The sequence below is a fragment of the Myotis myotis genome, unplaced genomic scaffold, assembly GCF_014108235.1.
Source record: "Myotis myotis isolate mMyoMyo1 unplaced genomic scaffold, mMyoMyo1.p scaffold_m19_p_9, whole genome shotgun sequence".
NCBI classification, from domain to species: Eukaryota; Metazoa; Chordata; class Mammalia; order Chiroptera; family Vespertilionidae; genus Myotis; species Myotis myotis.
In genome coordinates, this window is record NW_023416401.1 from 30,693,898 (window position 1) to 30,714,490 (window position 20,593).

The window sequence follows — 20,593 nt, forward strand, 5'->3', positions numbered from 1 at the left end:
GTCCTGAGGGGCCCGTCCAGCTACCTGCCTGTCCAGAGAGCAGAAAGGGCCCGCGAGGGAGGGAGATACGGCGGAGAGCGGGTCCGGAGACTCTGACCAGGCGTTGGGGCGCGCTGAGGTCGTGAGGTGGGAACCGTGAGGGAAGGGGAACGGCAGGTGGAGGCGATCCGGCAGAGCGGGGGACAGCCCCGACGCCTGGCCGTCCGCGGCCGTTTCAAAACAACAGTTGGGCGCCACAGCAGCGGCAGCCTCGCCTCCTGCCCGGCCCCTCGCCTGACTCGGCGTCGCGTCCCCCGGGAGCTGCGCGAGGCGGGCGGTCTCGCCGGCTCGGTGCTCAGCCCCGACTACGGCTCCGAGGCGGGCCGGGGCGCGCCGCGTGGTTGGAGCGCCTGCAGCGGAGAGAGTCGGCGGCGAGGCGCCGGCCCCAGCATGTCGCTGCCTCCGGAGAAAGCCTCTGAGCTGAAGCAGCTCATCCACCAGCAGCTGAGCAAGGTGAGGGGCCACGGGCCGCCTCTGCCCGCCGTGTGGCCCCGAGTCTGCGTCCCCCGGCCCGGCGGCGGCGGCGGCGGCCCCTGTTTGCCGGGGACTCGAGCCCGGGCCGTGAGGCGCAGGGCGCGGGCTGGGCGCAGCTTCGGCGTGAAGCAGAGGACCTTGCCAGCCGCGATGGAAAGAGAGTTTTAGTAAGAGTCGGAGGCGGTAGGACGGCGATAGGATTAGAGGGCAGGTGTGAACATGGAGCTTTATTGGAGGTCAGATCGAGTGTGTGTTGTTTTTGGAGACGGTGTACACTCGGACGTCGGGAAAGGGAGTTACTTTCAGGGTGAAACTGGAGGTGTCGTTGGTGTTGAACCAAAGCCGCGATTCTTCAGAAAGTCATGGGAGGGTCTGCAAGGAAAGGGTTTGTGCTGCTTCCGAGCGGAAGGGGAACGTGGTGTCTTGGAGGCGCTAGTGGGATGCCCGGACCTGGAGTGACCAAAGCTGCGGCTGATTGTGCACGTGCGTGCCCGGCTTTGTGCGCTTTCGCAGCTGCTCCCGCTCGCGGGGCGCTCCTGGACCGGGTTCGCGGAGGGCAGGTGAGTGAGCTGCGGGTCGCGGCCAGGAAGCTGAGGGCTGGCATTCATGCTCTGCCGCCCCCGGGTCTGCGTCCTTCTCACCAGACCACCCTTCCTCCCAGAGGATGGTTTCGGTGGAGTGTTATCTGTAGGGAGGAAGTAACAGAGGCAGTATATAGCCAGGAGGGATGCTTTCTAGAATCTGCGCTAGAAATGTTTATCTTAGATGATTGTTACTTTTCTTTTTGCACAGCTACTTGATTCTCATTGAATTCTGGTAACAGTTTCCCGTTTACTATTGGCTGGAGAAGCCTTCCCGAGTGGAGCCTCTCTTCTAACGTTATATTTTTCTTTGTCAGTGGCTTAGAAAGAAATTCGCTGAGTGGCAACTGCCATGAATTTTGTTTGCCAGTATTGAAAAGAGAAATGAACTCAGTGGCAACCTTCCGCTGCTCTGTAGTGCTGTACATTGTAATGCGAGCTTTCTGTGTGTAGATGGACGTGCATGGCAGGATAAGAGAAATCCTTGCTGAGACGATACGGGAAGAACTGGCTCCTGATCAACAGCAGTTATCGACAGAAGATTTGATCAAAGCTCTTAGACGTCGGGGAATCATTGACGATGTGATGAAAGAACTTAATTTTGTTACTGTGAGTAATCTTTGGGGGGGGGGGATTTGAGGGTGTAAATCCATGATTGGGGACCTCTCCTTTTAGTAAAACCACTTTAAAATAAGATCATTTTTGTCTAGTAATATCCTTGTTCCAAGTATAAGCTAATGTGCCCTGGCTGGTGTGTCTCAGTTGGTTGAGCATCACCCCATTTACCAAAAGGTTGCCAGTTCAATTCCTGGTCAGGGCACGTACCCAGATTTTGGGTTCGATCCCTGGTTGGGATGTGTATGGGAGGCAACCGATCAATGTCTCTTTCTCTCTCCCTCTCTCTTCCTCTCTCTCTAAAATCAACAAAAATAGTTTTTTAAAAGTATAAGCTAGCTAGCCCTAACTGGTTTGGCTCAGTGGATAGGGCGTCGGCCCGCAGACTGAAGGGTCCCAGGTTTGATTCGGCCAAGGGCATGTACCTTGGTTGCGGGCACATCCCCAGTAGGAGGTGTGCAGGAGGCAGCTGATTGATGTTTCTCTCTCATCGATGTTTCTAACTCTCTATCCCTCTCCCTTCCTCTCTGTAAAAAATCAATAAAATATGTTTTAAAAAAAGAAAAAGTATAAGCTAATGTAACAAGTAGGATTACGTATCAATGAAATTGGAGTTGTATACCATATTTCTCTCTACAATGACAGAATTTTCTCCTTATTTATTCTTTAGGTCTGTAACTTTAAGTATATATATTTTAGTCACATTAGTTCATCACAACCTGTTTCTTTTTCAGTAATATTGTTCTATGTATACTTTTTAAGATTAGGCTTATTTTTTAAATAAGCACTGTTTTGGGACAATATTCTCTGTGATTAAGAAGTTATCAATTTAAGAAAATAATTGTCTACATAAGAACTTTCAAATCTTTTCATATAAATAGGTCAGTAGTGGGATGATAGCCTTTCAGTGCACAAATTAGTAAGTAGGCCTTCTTTTGAAAATGAGGCAATAATGAGAAACTGTGACCTCATTACTGGGTAACATAATATAAAAATTGGATGGACTTCATAATACACCAGGGAATAAGTATTTTAAAACAGCATCCTTTTTTGGTTTTTGAGATTTGTAAACCCATTTGTTATAAAAGTTGACCTAGTAACAGCTTTTGCTGTGTGAATGTACTTCCTTATTAGAATCAATTCATGGTAGAATCATAAGCCAAATGTTATATGAGGTTTGGAGAAAGTTTAACCTTGTTTAAGATATTAGGGGTTTGTTTTTAGTATTCTGTGGACATTGCTTGAAGACAGTTTAATTTCTTAATAGTAGACTTTAGGAGTAACCAGTTGCATTGTCTCTTTTGAAGACTTTTCATTATTTTCCGTGGTCGGCAAACTGCGGCTTGCGAGCTACATGCGGCTCTTTAGCCCCTTGAGTGTGGCTCTTCCTAAGCCTTAGGAGTACCCTAATTAAGTTAATAACAATGTACCTACCTATATAGTTTAAGTTTAAAAAATTTGGCTCTCAAAAGAAATTTCAATCGTACTCTTGATATTTGGCTCTGTTGACTAATGAGTTTGCTGACCACTGATTATTTTAATTATGCAAGGAAAATAGGGGCCTTTTGAGGGGCTTTATCCTGTTTACTTGTGTTGAGTTCTTAGTTTCATTATTGACTTCATTTCTTAACTATAATTTTGTTTCCTAATTTGTTCTGATTTTCTTTCTTCCTTTCTAGGATAATGTTGATCAAGAACTCCCTCCCTCTCCAAAACAACCAATTTGTTTTACTGATAGACAATCAACGTTATTAAAAAAAAGTATGTGTTTTGTTTTTTGTTTTTTTAACATTTAGTTATGGATAGTACTGAGGATAGATGTGCTACAGTATTTGGTATTTGTTAGAAAACTTTTCAGTTTTTCCCCCCCAGAATTAAATACTTATATTTTTGTGAGTAATCATCCAAAAAAACTGAGATTCTATTTTCCATGAAGTATGTCAGAAGATTTAATGTATAGCACAGTTTTGAAGCAAAAACACCTATTTTACATGTTTTAATGATACATTTTATAAAAATTGTATAGCCTTGCTTTTTTAATGGTAATGTAATTATTTCACAAGTGCACTTTGCTGAGCTGAGATAATTGTCTGAGTTGGTTTGTGGAGGTGAAGGAATGTTGGATAAGCCATTAACAGCAAAGGCATCCTAAACCTTGGCTCTGACTCCTCTCTAACTCGGAGAAAGTAGCCAGAATGTAAACTCAGAAAAAGGTGTCATACTATGTATCTTTTCTTCCCTGGGTGCAAATGGTCCTGGTATCCAGTAAATGTGTTATTTTTCTGCCCCCCATCCACCCCTCATGCTGTCTTTGGTTTTATTTCTGTCAAGTTATTATTTCCTATTGTCTTGATCACATTTCTTAAGTTATTTGGCAGTTTCCTCATATATATTGCTACACTTTGCAGCTAATATTGATCCAACACGGAGGTATCTTTACCTTCAGGTTTTGGGTGGAAAAGCTTTCTTGGAACATCTGCAAGAACCTGAGCCTTTACCAGGACAAGTTTGTTCAACCTTTACATTATGTTTGCATTTTCGAAACCAACGTTTTCGTTCTAAACCTGTTCCATGTGCCTGTGAACCAGATTTTCATGATGGCTTTTTACTTGAAGTACACAGAGAAAACTTAGGTAAGTAGCAATAATAAATTGTCTTTAGTTGAGTAAATCTTTGTGAGGTTTCCTTGCAGAACAATAATAACACGCTGTAAGGAGAGATTTATAATGGATGACCCTCCCTCTCTAGACTTTAAAATATTTTTTTCCCTCCATTGCTCTTTTCTATATAAACTACTTCTGACTACTTTCTTGCTTTATTTTCTGGTAATTAATTTTCCCTGAAGATTACTTTTTGACTGTTTTAATGGTTGGTTGTTTAGTAATGAACATTTAAATACATATTAGGTGCATGGTACTATGCTAGGCAAGTCCTAGAGATATAGTGGGGAATAAGACATGATCCTTCTCATTTATGAAAAGTGACTACGTTTATGATATTATCTAACTTTAAAAAATCAAAATTTAAACATGAATCTGTAACTCATCTTTAGAACTTTAAAATTATAATACTTGATTCCTGTAATTGTTTTACACTGTTTCTTCCTATAAGGTTATTTCGTACATTTTAATTGTCAGTATAGAAATTTTTATAATATATTTGTAAACTTAGCAAAGTTGTAGAATTATACTCTCAGAATTTTAGATTACTAGGATGGCTAATGCAGTACTAAAATGTATTATTTTTCCCCCCTGGTGAAAAATAATGGCTTAAATTGCTAGCTCCAAGGTGTCGGATCTTTCAGTTTTGGGTAGATAATACAGTGATTATTTCTGGAGATTAGGAATAAAGGTCGTTTTGGAATTAATGTTGACATATTTGAATTATCTTAGTAACATATAGTTTTAGGAAGTACTTTTAATGAATAGACTTATCTCTTAGAGCAGTGGTCAGCAAACTCATTAGTCACCAGAGCCAAATATCAACAGTACAACGATTGAAATTTCTTTTTTAAACTTAAACTATATAGGTAGGTACATTGTTATTAACTTAATTAGGGTACTCCTAAGCTGGCCTTTGCTAAAAACATCCTCTATCTGATTGAGGTATGTCCGCTGAGGTCGACCCCTTCCAACTCTCCCATCCACACTCATCTTGTATACTTGTTTCGTCTTATCTCCTTTCGTTCATCCTGTCTATATGTCCAAACCATCTCAACATACCTTTCTCAATCCTCGACACTACATCCTCTTTCACTCCACAACGTTCCCTGTACGTACGTGCGCGCCTGCACGTGGTATTTTGTGGAAGAGCCACACTCAAAGGGCCAAAGAGCCACATGTGGCTCGTGAGCCACGGTTTGCCAACCACTGTCTTAGAGCAACGGTCGCAGGCCTTTCGGACCTCATTGACCACCAGTGGTCCATGGACCATCGGTTGGTGACCGCTGTCTTAGAGATCAGAAAATACTGATATTCATTAAGTGACAACTCATCACATTTCTACTAGTACTCTAAAAGTTGTGAGAAATAGGACTGTACTTTTATTCCCAGTCTGTTGCATGCTTTCTGAGTCATTACCAAATTATTCTATTTGGTTTTATATAAGTTTATTAATACTTTTCAGTAAAAGTATTTTATGTTGGCCGTAACCGGTTTGGCTCAGTAGATAGAGCATCGGCCTGAGGACTCAAGGGTTCCAGGTTCGATTCCGGTCAAGGGCATGTACCTTGGCTGCGGGCACATCCCCAGTAGGGGATGTGCAGGAGGCAGCTGATCCATGTTTCTCTCTCATTGATGTTTCTAACTCTCTATCCCTCTTCCTTCCTCTCTGTAAAAAATCAATAAAATATATTTTTTTAAAAAGTATTTTATGTTGGCTTAACTGAATATGTAATATGGTGTAATTTTTTTTTGGTTTATGTTGCTAGGTGATGGAACTAGAATGGCTGATTCAACAACAATGTTATCAATAAGTGATCCAATTCATATGGTGCTAATCAAAACAGATATATTTGGTGAGACCACTTTAGTAGCATCCTATTTTCTCGAATGGCGATCAGTTTTGGGCTCAGAAAATGGAGCAACCAATCTTACTGTGGAACTTATGGGTGTAGGTATGATGATTATTATCATGTTACCTTTTTATAAGTCCTAGTTTGTTTGTAAGTACATTTTATATTTTGAAAATGCCTTTATAAATCAAGAGGCAAACATGTAAAAAGAATTTCTTTAGAATTATAATTGGACTTCAGTGTTGTAGTCTATGGAAATGTCTTGAAGACTAGTGTGTGTGTAGAAGTTCATAGTCATTCTGGCCTTGTCTTAAAGAAATTTTTTTTTCCTAGGAAATGAATAAACAAATTTTGAGAGTTCCCCCCTCCCCCAAATTCATTTGATTATATATAAGGCTATAAAGAAAATTAAGATTTTACACATATGCATATACATGCATGCATACACAAATTACCTCCATTCCAGCACATCCCGGAATATAATGCATCTCCATTAGTACCAGTGGCTTCCTGCAGCAGCTGTTCTTATGGAATATGGAGTAGGTTTTCTTCTATCTCTTTACTTGTGGAAAAGTGACCCTCAAAGGTGCTAACCTGCTCAATGTCAGTACCAGTAAATAGTATTTGAGAACAGAGATGGTGCCTATCTTATTCACCATTGTCTCCTTGGACTCTCGCATACTACTTGATATGTAATACATATTTACCAACACAGTGAAAAACAAAAGCTACCTATGTTTTATGCATAACATAATGGAAGTACTTTGGTATTGAATCTTAGTCACAGAGTTAAATCTGGCCATTGGACAGTATAGCTTTAGTAATTTAGATTTTGATAAGTCAGACCCTGAATGTGTTTTTACTTAAATAAAAAGTAGAGAAAAAAGTTTTAGGTATGATGTTTATTTTTAACTGATACCCATTATTTGTTTTCTAATTCTTTAAATACAGGCATGGATTAAAAATTTGTATTCACATGTGATGTGAAAAATGGGAGGGGATAAATGGGAATTACTGTATGTGACAAAAAGTATAAATATTTTCTGAGAATGAGGTGTTAACAGCTACTTTTACTTTGGTTTTAAATGTAAGTCTGGTTGGTATCAGACATTTAATTAATATAAAAATTAAGACTTCTGAATCCTTTAAGTCTGAAAAGTCACTTAAAAGTGATTAGGAAGCTAAGAAAATAGGTAATCTCCTTAAAATGACATGAAGGCCTTAGTACCAAATAAAAACTAATTTGATTTGGTTCATTTTGATATGAATATTAAAGGTAACGTTGAATATTTATGTAAGTGGTAAAGCACAAAATTCTTAAATTATTTTGGTTGACTAAATATGCACAGCATTAAAACCTCTGAAGTTCTAAGTATCTATTTATACTTTTAGGCACAGAATCAAAAGTTTCTGTGGGAATTTTAAATATAAAACTTGAGATGTACCCACCACTCAGTCAAACATTATCTCAAGAAGTAGTGAACACACAGGTAAAAAATTCTGAATTTCTCTTCTTTGTGTAATTGTTTTCATAATAGTATGTTTCCCTGTTGATCCTAGAAAGCACTTTCTTTTTAGAAAATTACAGTTTGTTAGTTTTAAGCAAGAGAATGACAATATGATTTAATATTTAAAAATGTCTTGGCAGAAAAAGATTACTCTGATGTTGTCTGGAGACTGATTTGTATGGGGGGAGGTGTAGAAATAGGCAAGTCAATTTTGAGGCTCTTAGAGATGAGATGATGGTGGCTTAGATTAATTAGGGTAGTGGTAGAGATGGAGAGAAGTACATCGATCTGTTACATATTTTATAGTAATTAAGGAGAATGAATAGAAATTGAAACTTTTTTTTTAAAATTTCAAGCTTGCTTTGGAACGTCAGAAAACTGCAGAGAAAGAGCGATTATTTCTTGTATATGCTAAGCAGTGGTGGAGAGAATATTTGCAAATTCGACCCTCACACAACTCACGGCTGGTTAAGATTTTTGCTCAGGTTTGTAAATTATATTAGAAAAACTCCACAGCTGTATTTGATATTAACTGTATTTTTAAAATACATTTTATTTAACTTGAATTTGTAAAATGTATTTATTACAGAAAAATGAAAATTTATTTGTAAAATACAATGTTACTTTTGTAATACTTTCTTTCACTGAATGATATAATACAATCTGTTTTATTTTGCTTTTCTTTTTTGTTTCTTGAACCCTTTTTGAATATATATTATTTAAAGTAGATGAAAACCCTTTTGTTTGAGTGTATCTTTGATTGGTACTTAGTACTAAATAACTACTAAGACATTTTCTAATTTATATGTAAATTCAGCTTTTGTGTGCAGAACTGGGGCTCCACATATATATTTTTTCTGGTTAGGGTGTTTTTTTAAAAAGACAAACATATATTACATGTAATAATTTTATATACCAAGATCCCTAAGCCAATGACAAATAATATTTAGCTCCAGCATTTCAACTGCAGCATTTCAATTATATCTCTGCTTCTGTTTTTCTTGTATCCTAAGCCCATTTTCTATCTTTAACAAACATACAATATATGATTAGATCCATATCTTTTTGTAACTTAAGGACTACTTAAATACTTTATGTATATTCAGGCTTATGTAGATGTATTTTTATGTGAATATAATGTTGTAGTGGATTATATTTCTCAGATCCTGTGCATTTGTCTAGCTTTACCCTATATTCCCTAGATTTTTAGGACAGGCTAAAAGTGTTTCAATTTCTAGATGAGGAGCTTGGGAATGTGGGAGATTGTAGTTGACTAGTGGTGGAGATGAAGGAAATGGCTTCTAACTTTACAATAACATTATCTATACATTGAATGACTAGGCAGGCAAGGTAGCAGTGATGTCAGATCAAGGGCAAAGAGAAACAAGTCAAAATATAACTGGTTCCGCCCTAGCTGATTGCTCAGTGGTTAGAGCACCGCCACAAACTGAAGGGTCGCAGGTTCAGTTCTGGTCAAGGGCACATACCTTCATTGCTGGCTCTATTCCCAATCCCTGGCCACCGGCCCCAGTTGGGACATGTGCAGGAGGCAATCAGTCGATGTGTCTCTCTCACAACGATGTTTCTCTGTCTCCTCCCCCACCTCCCTTTCCACTCTCTCTAAAAAAATCAATGGGAGAAATATCTTCTGGTGAGAATTAACAACAACACATATATACATATATATATATTGTTCCTGCTGTCTATTTAGTCTGAGGTTGCCATAGGGAATCGGACCAGTTTGGGGTGGTTGGTGGGGGAAGGGGAGGAAGTAGAATAGAGAAATTGCAAATGAAAGAGGAGGAAGGAAAAGAATGGAATATGCAGTTAAGGGAATCAAAGAATTGAGATTGTGTTTTAGGAAATATTACTTAAGGTTCCTGTCTCAGAATTCATTGTAAGAAGATTTGAACCATGCAAGGTCATTTAGTTGATTGGTAACCATATGAGATTGTCAAGTAGCCAGGCATTGCTACTTTTTGCAAACGGTGTGAAGGATAGAGAAGTGAAGATTTTTTTCTAAGTTCAAACATCAGCTCAGTTATGACAAACTATTAAATTGCAGTTTCAACTATTGCTCATTAGTTTGTGCCATTTCTTTCCATATAGAGTAAATAACATTTTTATATTTCTTAGGTTCCTTTTCCAATAGTGTTTCTTGTTGCTTCTTCCTATGTTTGGCTAGATACGAAATTAAGGTACAACAACAGTTATTTAAGGCATCAATCTAATTTCAAAAACTATAGTTTTAAATATACATATTATTATACATGGCCTTAAAATGAATTTCCAGTGATTCCATGCACAAGAGGAAATAGTATACAACAGCACTATCCAGTAGAGCTTTCTGCATTGATAGATATGTGCTGTCCAGTGTGGTAACCCTTAGCCATATGTAGCTGTTGAGCACACAAAATATGACTAACACAGTTAAAGAACTGGTTTTTAAAATTTTATTAACAATTAAATAGCCACATATGGTTAGTGGCATTCTATTGAACAGTACAGGTTTAGAGGTTGAAATACTGAAGTTTTCTAGATATTTAAATAGTTTATGGGGATATAGTTAGGTAATATTAGAGACATTGCTATAATGAAACAAGTAATGGTATATCTTATATTCCAAGGTGCTACTATAACTTGTTTAGGGCAAATGCATCCTTTTTTTTTTACATTTTCATTTCTTTCTTGCCTATTAGTGGAATTGTAAGAATAGAACAAACCCGCCCACACAAGCACTAAACTAATTATCTTTATACAAACAAACATCTTTAGAATATCCAGGGTTATCATATTTTAATAACCCATTGTTCTTTTTCTTTCTCACTAGCTGGTTTTGCTATAGTATAATAGTAATTCACTTAATGATAGTTTTTACATTTCCTGTGCAGAAATTTTTTTAAATGCCCTCAGGTTCATCCGTATTGCAAATGGCAGGGTCTCTTCCGTTTTTTTTTATGGCTGAATGTTACTCCATTTTAAATGTATACCACTTTTTCTTTATCCATTCATTTGTTGAAGGACATTCTGGTTGTTTCCATATCCTGGATATTGCCAATAATGCTGCAGTGAACATGGTGTGCAATCTTTGAGATACTGATTTCAACTACTTTGGATATATATCCAGGAGTGGGATTGCTGGATCATATGATAGTTTATGTTCTTACTGTCAAAGGCTTTGGCGTTAGCTCAATGTTTGGATCCCGTCCCTGTTGCATAATGGCTGTAGCTTCAGTTTCTTCATCTATGAAATGAAAGTAATAGAGATGTTATGAGGATTAAAAGAGAAATTGTATGCAGAGCAGTCAGCAATCTAGTGCTAGGTACAAGGTAAGCAGTAAGTGATAATCCAGAATTATTTTATTCTACATTAATGTACTCTGAGAACAGGTGTTAAAATTGAAAATGATTAATCAGTCATTACAGATAATGTTTTCCCTCTCTTTCTCCAGGACGAAAATGGGATAAATAGACCAGTCTGTTCCTATGTTAAACCCCTTCGAGCTGGGCGGCTTCTGGATACCCCAAGGCAAGCAGCAAGATTTGTTAATGTCCTTGGTTATGAAAGAGCCCCTGTTATTGGAGGAGGAGGTAAACAGGAACAGTGGTGCACTCTGCTGGCCTTTCTCTGTAGAAACAAGGTATCCTACACACATAATAGAATTAAAAAGCAGTACGTCATAATTGTGAATTTGTGGTACATTTGTAAAATAATTAACGTAGAAAAATGTACATAGTATCAACTTCAATAAGACAATCTTTTCACCATTTTTCTTAACACTTAAATGTCAATACATAAAGAAAAAACTTAGCATCTTTATTTTCTCATGTAGCTTATTATTTAATGTACTGTGATTTCTGTGAGGTAAGGATCTATAAGTACTATTATGTCAGAAACCAAGACATAAAGGTAAATGAAACTGAATTAGAGCAGCAGGACTATTACTATGGTCTTCTAGTATTATTCGTGTATTAAAATTTGTTTAGATGATGTTTTTTTTTTAAAAAAGAGAAAATGGCAGTACAAAATGAATATGGAAAAAATTACTGGATTTATTGGTGTTTTGATTAGATCAGATATCCTATCTAATAATAGAGAAACATGGTAATTAGCTGTACCTCCGCTACCCTTCCCATTGGCTAATCAGGACGATATGCAAATTAACTGCCAACCAAGATGGAAGCCGGCAGCCAGGCAGCTTGAAGCGAATAAGAGGCTTGCTTGCTTCAGTGACGGAGGAAGCTAACGTTCCCAGCCTGCCTTGCCGGCCTCTGAGCTTGCAGTTTGAAACATGGTTACAAATATAGAAGCTAAACAAAACCCCAGAAACCTGCTTTCAGTCAGCAGGACCGCAACATTGTTTCAATTTAGAACAAACGCAGATCCCTGCTTTCAGCCAGCCAGGATCTCAGAGCTGGAGTGAGCAAGACCGCAACAGTGTTACAATTATAGAACCCAAACAAACCAGATACCTGCTTTCAGCAGCCGAGGCCTCAGAGCTGGAGCCAAGCCTCAGAGCTAAAGTTGGCCCAGAATAAGAAAAAAAGGACAGGTTGGGAGCTTCAGTCCCCCGCCAGCCTGAAAATGGCCCTCAGCCCCTCACCCAGACTGGCCAGGCACCCCAGTGGGGACCCCCACCCTGATCCAGGACACCCTTCAGGGCAAACCAGCTGGCCCCCACCTATGCACCAGGCCTCTATCCTATATAGTAAAAGGGTAATATGCCTCCCAGCACCGGGATCAGCGGAGCAGCGAGGCCTCCCAGCACCGGGATCAGTGTGATAGGGGGCAGCAAGCAAACCCCTTGATTGCCCTGCGGCTCTGTGTGTGACGGGGTGGGGCCACAACCTCCCTATCCGCCCTGCTCTGTTCGTGACAGGGTGCGGCGCACCAACCCCTCCCCCCCCCCCCACGGGCCCTGCTCTGTGTGTGACGGGGTAGAGCCATAACCTCCCCATCAGCCCTGCCCTGAGTGTGACAGGGTGCGGCGCACCAACCCCCTGATCAGCCCTGCTCTGTGGGTGATAGAGGGCGGGGCCCCAACCCCCTAATCCACCCTGCTCTGTGTGTGACAGGGGACTGTGCCCTAACTCCCCAATTGGCCCTACTCTGTTAGTGACAGGGGGGAGCTCCTCAACCCCCTGATCGGCCCTGCTCTGTGCGTGACAGGGTACGGAGCCCCAACCCCCCTGATGGGCCCTGCTCTGTGTGTGACGGGGGAGCACCCCAACCCCCTGATCTGCCCTGCCCTGTGCGTGACAGGGTATGGAGCCCCAGCCCCCCTGATGGACCCTGCTCTGTATGTGACAGGGGGCAGCGCCCCAACCCCCTGATCGGCCCTGCTCTGTGCGTGACGGGATGGCGCCACAACCTCCCTATCGACCCTGCCTTGAGTGTGACGGGGCGGTGCCCCAACCCCCCAATCAGCCCTACCCTGAGCGTGACTAGGGGTGGCATCGCAATCTCCCGATCCGCCCTGCTCTGCATGACGGGGTGGCGCCCCAACTCCCCAATCGGCCCTGCTCTGAGCCCGACCAGGGGCTGCACCTAGGGATTGGGCCTGTCCTCTGCCACCTGGGAGCAGGCCTAAGCCAGCAGGTCGTTATCGCCCGAGGGGTTCCAGACTGCGAGAGGGCATAGGCCGGGCTGAGGGACCCCCCCCTTCCCCCCTGAGTGCACAAATTTTTGTACACCGGGCCTCTAGTAAGTATATATTTAAGAATTTATATAAATTTATTGATCTTAAACTTAAATGAATTGATTTCAGTAAACTAGCCATTTGAAGTTGTGTAAATATTGTAGGTATTCATAAGGCAAGCTTATGCAGTGGAAGAAACTGTTTATATTAGAAATTGATTTGTCAGAATGATTTTGTCTTAGACAACTGAAAACAGTTAAACATTACTTATCAAAATTGTTTTGATTTATTCTCAATCTATAGTTCCCAAAAGTTGTGTGTATAGATCAAAACATTTTTATTTCAGCCATGACCGGTTTGGCTCATTGGATAGAGCGTTGGCCTGCAGACTGAAGGGTCCCAGGTTCAATTCCGGTCAAGGGCATGTACCTTGGTTGCAGGCACATCCCCAGTGGGAGGTGTGCAGGAGGCAGCTGATCGATGTTTCTCTCTCATCGATGTTTCTAGCTCTCTATCTCTCTCTCCCTTCCTCTCTGTAAAAAATCAATAAAATATATTTTTAAAAAGACCCAAAAAAACATTTTTATTTCAAACATAGTAGGAATGGTACATATTTAAAATTATTATCTATACTAATAAAAGCCTATGTGGTCGTCATGCCCTCACACCGTAACAATCCATCACCAGGAGGCTGCGTGTACAGCGGGTGGGCGGGGACATGACGCTGTGTGCATGGTGCGCAGGCAGGTCCTGGTGGCTCCGTGTGGAGCCACGGAAGCAGGTCCCAGCAGCTCTGCGCAGAGCTGTGGAGGTGGGTCCTGGCGGCTTTGCGCGGTGCGGAGGTGGGACCCCCGGCTCTGGCCTACCTCTTTGGGGCATTCCATCGAGGATCCCTGAATGGGTGGGCGGGGCCTACCTCTTTGGGGAGATTGATTGCGGGGCTCCCGCCCTGTGAGGGCACAGGCCAGGCTGAGGGTACCCCCAGCACCCCCCCCCCCCCAGTGCATGAATTTCGTGCACCACTCCTCTAGTGTAAATAATATATTTATAAAGCAAATAATCACCCATTTGATTCACTGTTTTTTTTATTTTTATTAAAAATATTTTTTTATTGATTTTTTACAGAGAGGGAAGGGAGAGGGATAGAGAGTTAGAAATATCAATGAGAGAGAAATATTGATCAGCTGCCTCCTGCACACCCTCTACTGGGGATATGCCCGCAACCAAGGTACATGCCCTTGACCGGAATCGAACCTGGGACCCTTGAGTCCTCAGGCCGATGGTCTATCCACTGAGCCAAACCAGTTAGGGCTGATTCACTGTTTTTTTGTTGTTAAGTTTGTTTAAAGAGAAAGCACATCTTTAATTAGAAATTTGAAAATTACGTAAAATATATTTCTGGCACAAACAGATTTACAACAGTGAAAGTGAAATTTCATCCATAATCTTATTGCCAATATGTGTTTTTATGCTTTTCTCTCGTTATATATCATTTTTTTCCATAACCTCTCCTGTTAGGTATCATTTTTTTCCATAATTAAGATATAAGTAAAATATTGTGTCCTGCTTTATAATTTAGCATTGTGCTCTGAACTCTGTATTGCTAGTCTTTATGATCTCTGTCTTTTAATGGCTATATGAAATTTTCTTAAGTTGATATATAAAATCTGCTTAACTATTTCCCCATTGTAGGCACTGTTTCTTTTGGCTGCGTTAGGTTTGCTTCCATTTTTTGATACCATGGAGAATGATATTTTGCATTGAACATCGTTGGTTGTATTGTTGGGTTTTTGAAAAAAAATTAGTATAAAATCTCAATGTAGAAATTACTGGGTTTCCAAGGTTGTATATTATGTTTTTCTAATGTCAATTTAATGATTATAAAATGCTGTTTGTTTTATTGCAATTAGGTAAAAAGCAACAGTGGAGAACCACTACTGCAAAATTTTGAGGATGAAGATATATCATCCATTCTAATACTGAACTCAATAGTTATTTTTACTTTTGCATATTACCTGTATTTCTATGTTTAAACACATATCTTCATGTAATTGTAGTCTTACTGTTTAATATTTTAATAATGTATTTCATAAAAGCTATCAGATATTTTTAATTTTTTTTGTAGTTTTTATAATTTTTTAAAATTGTGAAAGTAATATAACATTATCAAAGAGAATTTAGAAAGTAAAAGGGAAGCCCTGGCTGGATAACTCAGTTGATTAGTGTGTCATCCCGATATTCCAAGGTTGCAGGTTCGATTCCTGATCAAGGCACATGCAAAAATCAGCCAATGGCCCTACCTGGTCTGGTGTTGGCCCGCAGACTGAAGGGTCCTGGGTTCAATTCCGGGTTGCAGGCTCAATCCCCAGCCCTGGTCAGAGCGCATGCTGGAGGCAACCATTCGATGTGTCTCTCACATCGGTGTTTTTTTCTTTCTGTCTCTCCTCCCTCCCTTCCACTCTCTCTAAAAGTCAATGGGAAACTATGCTTGGATGAGCATTAACAACAACAAAAAAGAATCAACCAATGAATGCATATAAGTAAATGGAAGAGCAAATCAGTGTTTCTTTCTTGCTCCCCCTCCCCTTCCTTTCTTTTTCTAAAAATCAATTAAAAAATAATTGGTGCCTGAGCAAATAAGTGCATTGGACATTGTATCAGTCATGTACTAAAAGTTGTATTTTAATTAGATTTCAAAGTAAACATTAAAAAAAAATACAGGGGGAAATGATATATAATCACCTTAAATATAGTTGCTGTTGGCATTATGTTGTATACTACCCAGTCATTTTCCTATGTATTCCTTAAAATAATCATGTATAGATGCTATAACTCATTGTTTTCAGTTTGTGTGTTTTCCCATTTGCATTTTCTGCTCTGATTTGTCAGCTTGTCTGTTCATGTTCATTAGCTATTCATTTAAAAAATCTTACTGTTTTTCTTCTATATTGTATGAGTTCTTTATAAACTTTTGAATCTGAATGTTCCCTCTTAAAGTATACATATTATAACTATTAGATTTCTGAGCTCTCACTTTGTAAAATAATTTAGGCTCTTCCAAATTTTGTATTTTATTTTTCCACTCTTATTATTTCAGCCTAACACTATTATCTAATGATTAAAAGGGAAAAAATTAATAATATGTTTTATTGTCATTTTGTATTTATATATTTAATGAGGAGACAATATGAAGGAACAGATACTTAATTTTTTAATTAATTGTATTTTTATAGGGTGACTGTGAAGATCATGCTAACCTTCTGTGCAGCCTTCTTCTTGGATATGGATTAGAAGCGTTTGTATGTGTTGGGACTAAGGCAAAAGGAGTACCTCATGCTTGGGTTATGACTTGTGGAACTGATGGAACCATCACTTTTTGGGAGAGTTTAACAGGACACAGGTTAGCCAACTAAGTTTACAAAGATATGAAAATGAAGATGCAGATATTTTATATTATAGGTTCTTTGTTTAGATTGATGATATCAAAGGTACTTATTGATAATTTTAGTTATTAAAGCCTTTTCAGTGACTAAAACTACTTCAATTAAAATAACTATAATTAAACTCTTAAGAAAATTTGTACACCTAAAATATTCTTTACTAACATAATATTGGTAAAAATATACATTATATTTACTTTTAATTTTATATAATTGGTATATGCTTTTCTGATGATCATCTCTAAGCCTGAAAATAAACTCAAGTGGAAATCATGATTTCTTTTTAAAATTTGATGTGGTCACCAAGTCTGTGTTAATCAATTCATTGGACATTTTTTCAGGCTTCCCCCTACCCCCCCAATTTATTTATTGATTTGAGAGAGCGAGGAAAGGGGAGGGAGAGAGAAACATCGATTTGTTTTTCCACTTACTTAGGCATTCCTTGATTGATTCTTGTATGTGCTCTGATGGGACATTAAACCTGCGACCTTGACATATAGGGACTGGAGATTCATGCACTGGTAGGGTCCCTAGCAGCTGCCGGCTGCTGGCCGGGTACTCCCTCCTTGCCCTCGGCTGCCTGCCTCTGGCTGCCACTGATGGCCAGGGCCTCCCTCCCTTCCCCCGGCCACCTACCAGTGCCGGGGTCTCCCTCCGTTCCCCCGGCTACCTACCAGTGCGGGGGGGTCCGCCCTCCCTTCCCCCGGCCACCTACCAGTGCCGGGCCTCCCTCCCTTCCCCCGTCCAGCCCGCCCCCTGGTTGAACTCCTGGAAGAACTGTCGAGGGGACAGTTTGCATACTACCCTTTTATTATATAGGACTAGAGGCCCGGTGCACAAAATCATTCACTCGGGGGGGGGGGAGTCCCTCAGCCCGGCCTGCGCCCTGTTGCAGTCCGGGAACCCCGCAATCGATTGTCCCGCAGAGGGAGGCCCTACCAACTGTCACAGCAGTGCAGGCTGGAGGCCTGGGCCTCTCTCTGTGAGACAATAATAAAAGCGTAATATGTAAAATATATAGCCAAATATATAGCCAAATTATTTTAATTGTGTTATCTGAGATAAATTTTTTATTTTAACAATATGCATAGAATATATTTTCCTGTTAAAGGAGTAAAGTTGATTTCTGTAGCATAAGATAATGCTATATAATTAATATAGAGCAGTGGTTCTCAACCTTCTGGCCCTTTAAATACAGTTTGTCATGTTGAGATCCAACCATAAAATTATTTTTGTTGTTGCTTCATAACTGTAATGTTGCTACTGTTATGAATTGTAATGTAAATACAGTGGGGCCTTGACTTACGAGTGTCCTGACTAACGAGTTTTTCGAGATATAAGCCGTCTCTCGGCCGATTTTTTGCTTTGAGTTGCGAACTAAAATTTGGGTTACGAGCCAGCTTCAGATACCCCACCAACTAGTTGGCGCAGCGAACGTCACAGTGAACGCCACAACATCAGCCCAGCATCACGTGTCTCACTCATTCACTGTTGATTTGACATACGAGTAATTTGAGTTACGAGCTCCGTCACGGAATGAATTAAACTCGTAAGTCAAGGCCTCACTGTATCTGATATGCAGGATGGTCTTAGGCGACACCTGTGAAAGGATCTTTTGACCGCCAAAGGGGTCGCGACCCACAGGTTGAGAACCACTGATATAGAGTAATCAAATTATAGAAAGATAAGAACGAAAAATGAGTATTAAAACACTAATCCTGGGAAATAGTTAGGGCTTTAAGTGTCCTCAATAAAATGCTGCCTTCCTAATTTAAGTTCTTATTATATAAAATTATGATTTGCCTTTTTTAGGTACATCCATAAATCTAACAATCCTGATGAACCTCCAGTTGCTGAACAGCCCAAACCATTGTACCCATATCGAACAATTGGTTGTGTTTTCAACCATCAGATGTTTCTGGGAAATTGTCAGCCCTCTGACTCTGTAGAAATCTGTGTATTTGATTTGAATGATGAATCTAAATGGAAACCCATGAGTGAAGAAGCAATTAAATCTGTGTGTGCTCCAGGAGCTACAACATCCCTTCCTCCCTTTCCACCTCTTTGTGCATCCACGATTGATGCTTCAGTAACAAGTAATGAAATAGAAATGCAGCTAAGGTTACTAGTGTCAGAACACAGGAAGGTAATTAACACTGAAATTTGTAGTTTCATGCTTTTTTCATTTGTTTATGGATAAGCAATTTTTGGGGTGTGTGTATGATAGTGCCAGTCACTATTCTAGCCCTGAACAAGGCAAATACTGTCCCTACTTTTAAAAGCTTAATAGTTTTGAAAGTCATGAGATAAAGCTCTGAGACTCAGAAATTTCTAAATTCACCATTATTTCTAGAATTTATTACTTCCTTCTAGAAATAAAGAGTAAATGTTCAGTAAATATTTGAGTTTACTTATATATGCAATTAGTTTGTTGATTTTTCTCCCCTCTTATAGTTGAATTTATGGTAGGAGCAATCAAATTAAGCAGATTCAATCTTACTAAATTATGAAGTTAAATAAAATGTGATATCACAATTTATTGTCACTGTCTTCCATAGCAGGACTATTCCATATGGTCTTTTCTTTTTTTTTTTTTTAAATATATTTTATTGATTTTTTACAGAGAGGAAGGTAGAGAGGTAGAGAGTTAGAAACATCGATGAGAGAGAAACATCGATCAGCTGCCTCCTGCACATCTCCTACTGGGGATGTGCCCGCAACCCAGGTACATGCCCTTGACCGGAATCGAACCTAGGACCTTTCAGTCCGCAGGCCGACGCTCTATCCACTGAGCCAAACCGGTTTCGGCCATATGATCTTTTCTAGTGGATAGTAAAGAAGTATAGAATTTGGAGCCCGTGGTAACATCATTATATTGAATGTTTTTGTTTTTTTCAAGAATTAAAATCTGATACCAATAGTTTATTTTTCACTTATGTATTTTTATAATAATGGGAAGTTTTAAAAATGGACAGGTTTAAAAAATCTTGGTATATGTTAGAATAATCAACAATTTTTTATAATTGGGTGTTAAAATATTGTGTTTTACTTTTTCTCTTTTTGATTGCTATAGGATCTTGGCCTCACTACTGTTTGGGAGGACCAGCTTTCTTATCTCTTATCACCAGCTTTGGCTTCTTATGAATTTGAGCGAACAACAAGTATATCTGCAGGCAATGAAGAATTTCAAGATGCCATAAGGAGGGCTGTACCTGATGGTCACACATTTAAAGGGTTCCCAATACATTTTGTGTATAGAAATGCAAGGCGTGCATTTGCCACATGTCTTCGGTAAGGTGGAATTTATGAATTCATAAATGTTTTGTGGTAGGGCTTTAAGAAATCAGTTAGTCTGATAGTTTATTTAGAAACTAGAGGCCTAGTGCATGAAATTCGTGCACTTGGGGGGCCCCTCAGCCTGGCCTGTGCCCTCTTGCAGTCCAGGAGCCCTCGGGATGTCTGACTGACAGCTTAGGCCTGAGCCCTGCACATAGCGGGCCTAAGCTGGCAGTCAGACATCCTTAGCGCTGCCAAGGAGGCGGGAGAGGCTCCTGCCACCACCGCTGCGCTTGCCAGCCATGAGCCTGGCTTCTAGCTGAGCGGTGCTCCCCCTGTGGGAGCACACTAATCACCAGGGGGCAGCTCCTGCGTTGTACGTCTGCCCTCTGGTGGTCAGTGCGCGTCATAGTGACTAGTTGTTCTGCTGTTCGGTTGATTTGCATATTAGCTTTTCATTATATAGCATGACTTCAGATTCACATGGGGAACCTCTATAAATAAGACT

The 20,593-nt window shown here is 40.1% G+C and overlaps 1 protein-coding gene across 12 annotated transcripts in view; it reads left to right on the plus strand.

Moving 5' to 3' along the window:
* The first annotated feature begins 138 nt into the window (after positions 1–138).
* The window catches only part of LOC118663754 (centrosomal protein of 76 kDa), a 149,492-nt gene continuing 129,037 nt past the window's right edge, over positions 139–20,593 (plus strand). For 2 of the 12 annotated variants that reach the window (XM_036323688.1, XM_036323691.1), the window contains exons 1-11: positions 720–1,073; positions 1,548–1,703; positions 3,389–3,470; positions 4,118–4,342; positions 6,139–6,324; positions 7,615–7,712; positions 8,087–8,215; positions 11,183–11,371; positions 16,603–16,769; positions 18,622–18,955; positions 19,883–20,100. In XM_036323688.1, the coding sequence (XP_036179581.1) occupies positions 876–1,073; positions 1,548–1,703; positions 3,389–3,470; positions 4,118–4,342; positions 6,139–6,324; positions 7,615–7,712; positions 8,087–8,215; positions 11,183–11,371; positions 16,603–16,769; positions 18,622–18,955; positions 19,883–20,100 (1,982 nt within the window). In that variant the 5' untranslated portion in view covers positions 720–875. Of the gene's footprint in view, positions 493–719; positions 1,074–1,547; positions 1,704–3,388; positions 3,471–4,117; positions 4,343–6,138; positions 6,325–7,614; positions 7,713–8,086; positions 8,216–11,182; positions 11,372–16,602; positions 16,770–18,621; positions 18,956–19,882; positions 20,101–20,593 lie in introns of those variants that run through there. The other 10 variants (XM_036323680.1, XM_036323681.1, XM_036323684.1 and 7 more) reach the window with 8 other exon arrangements.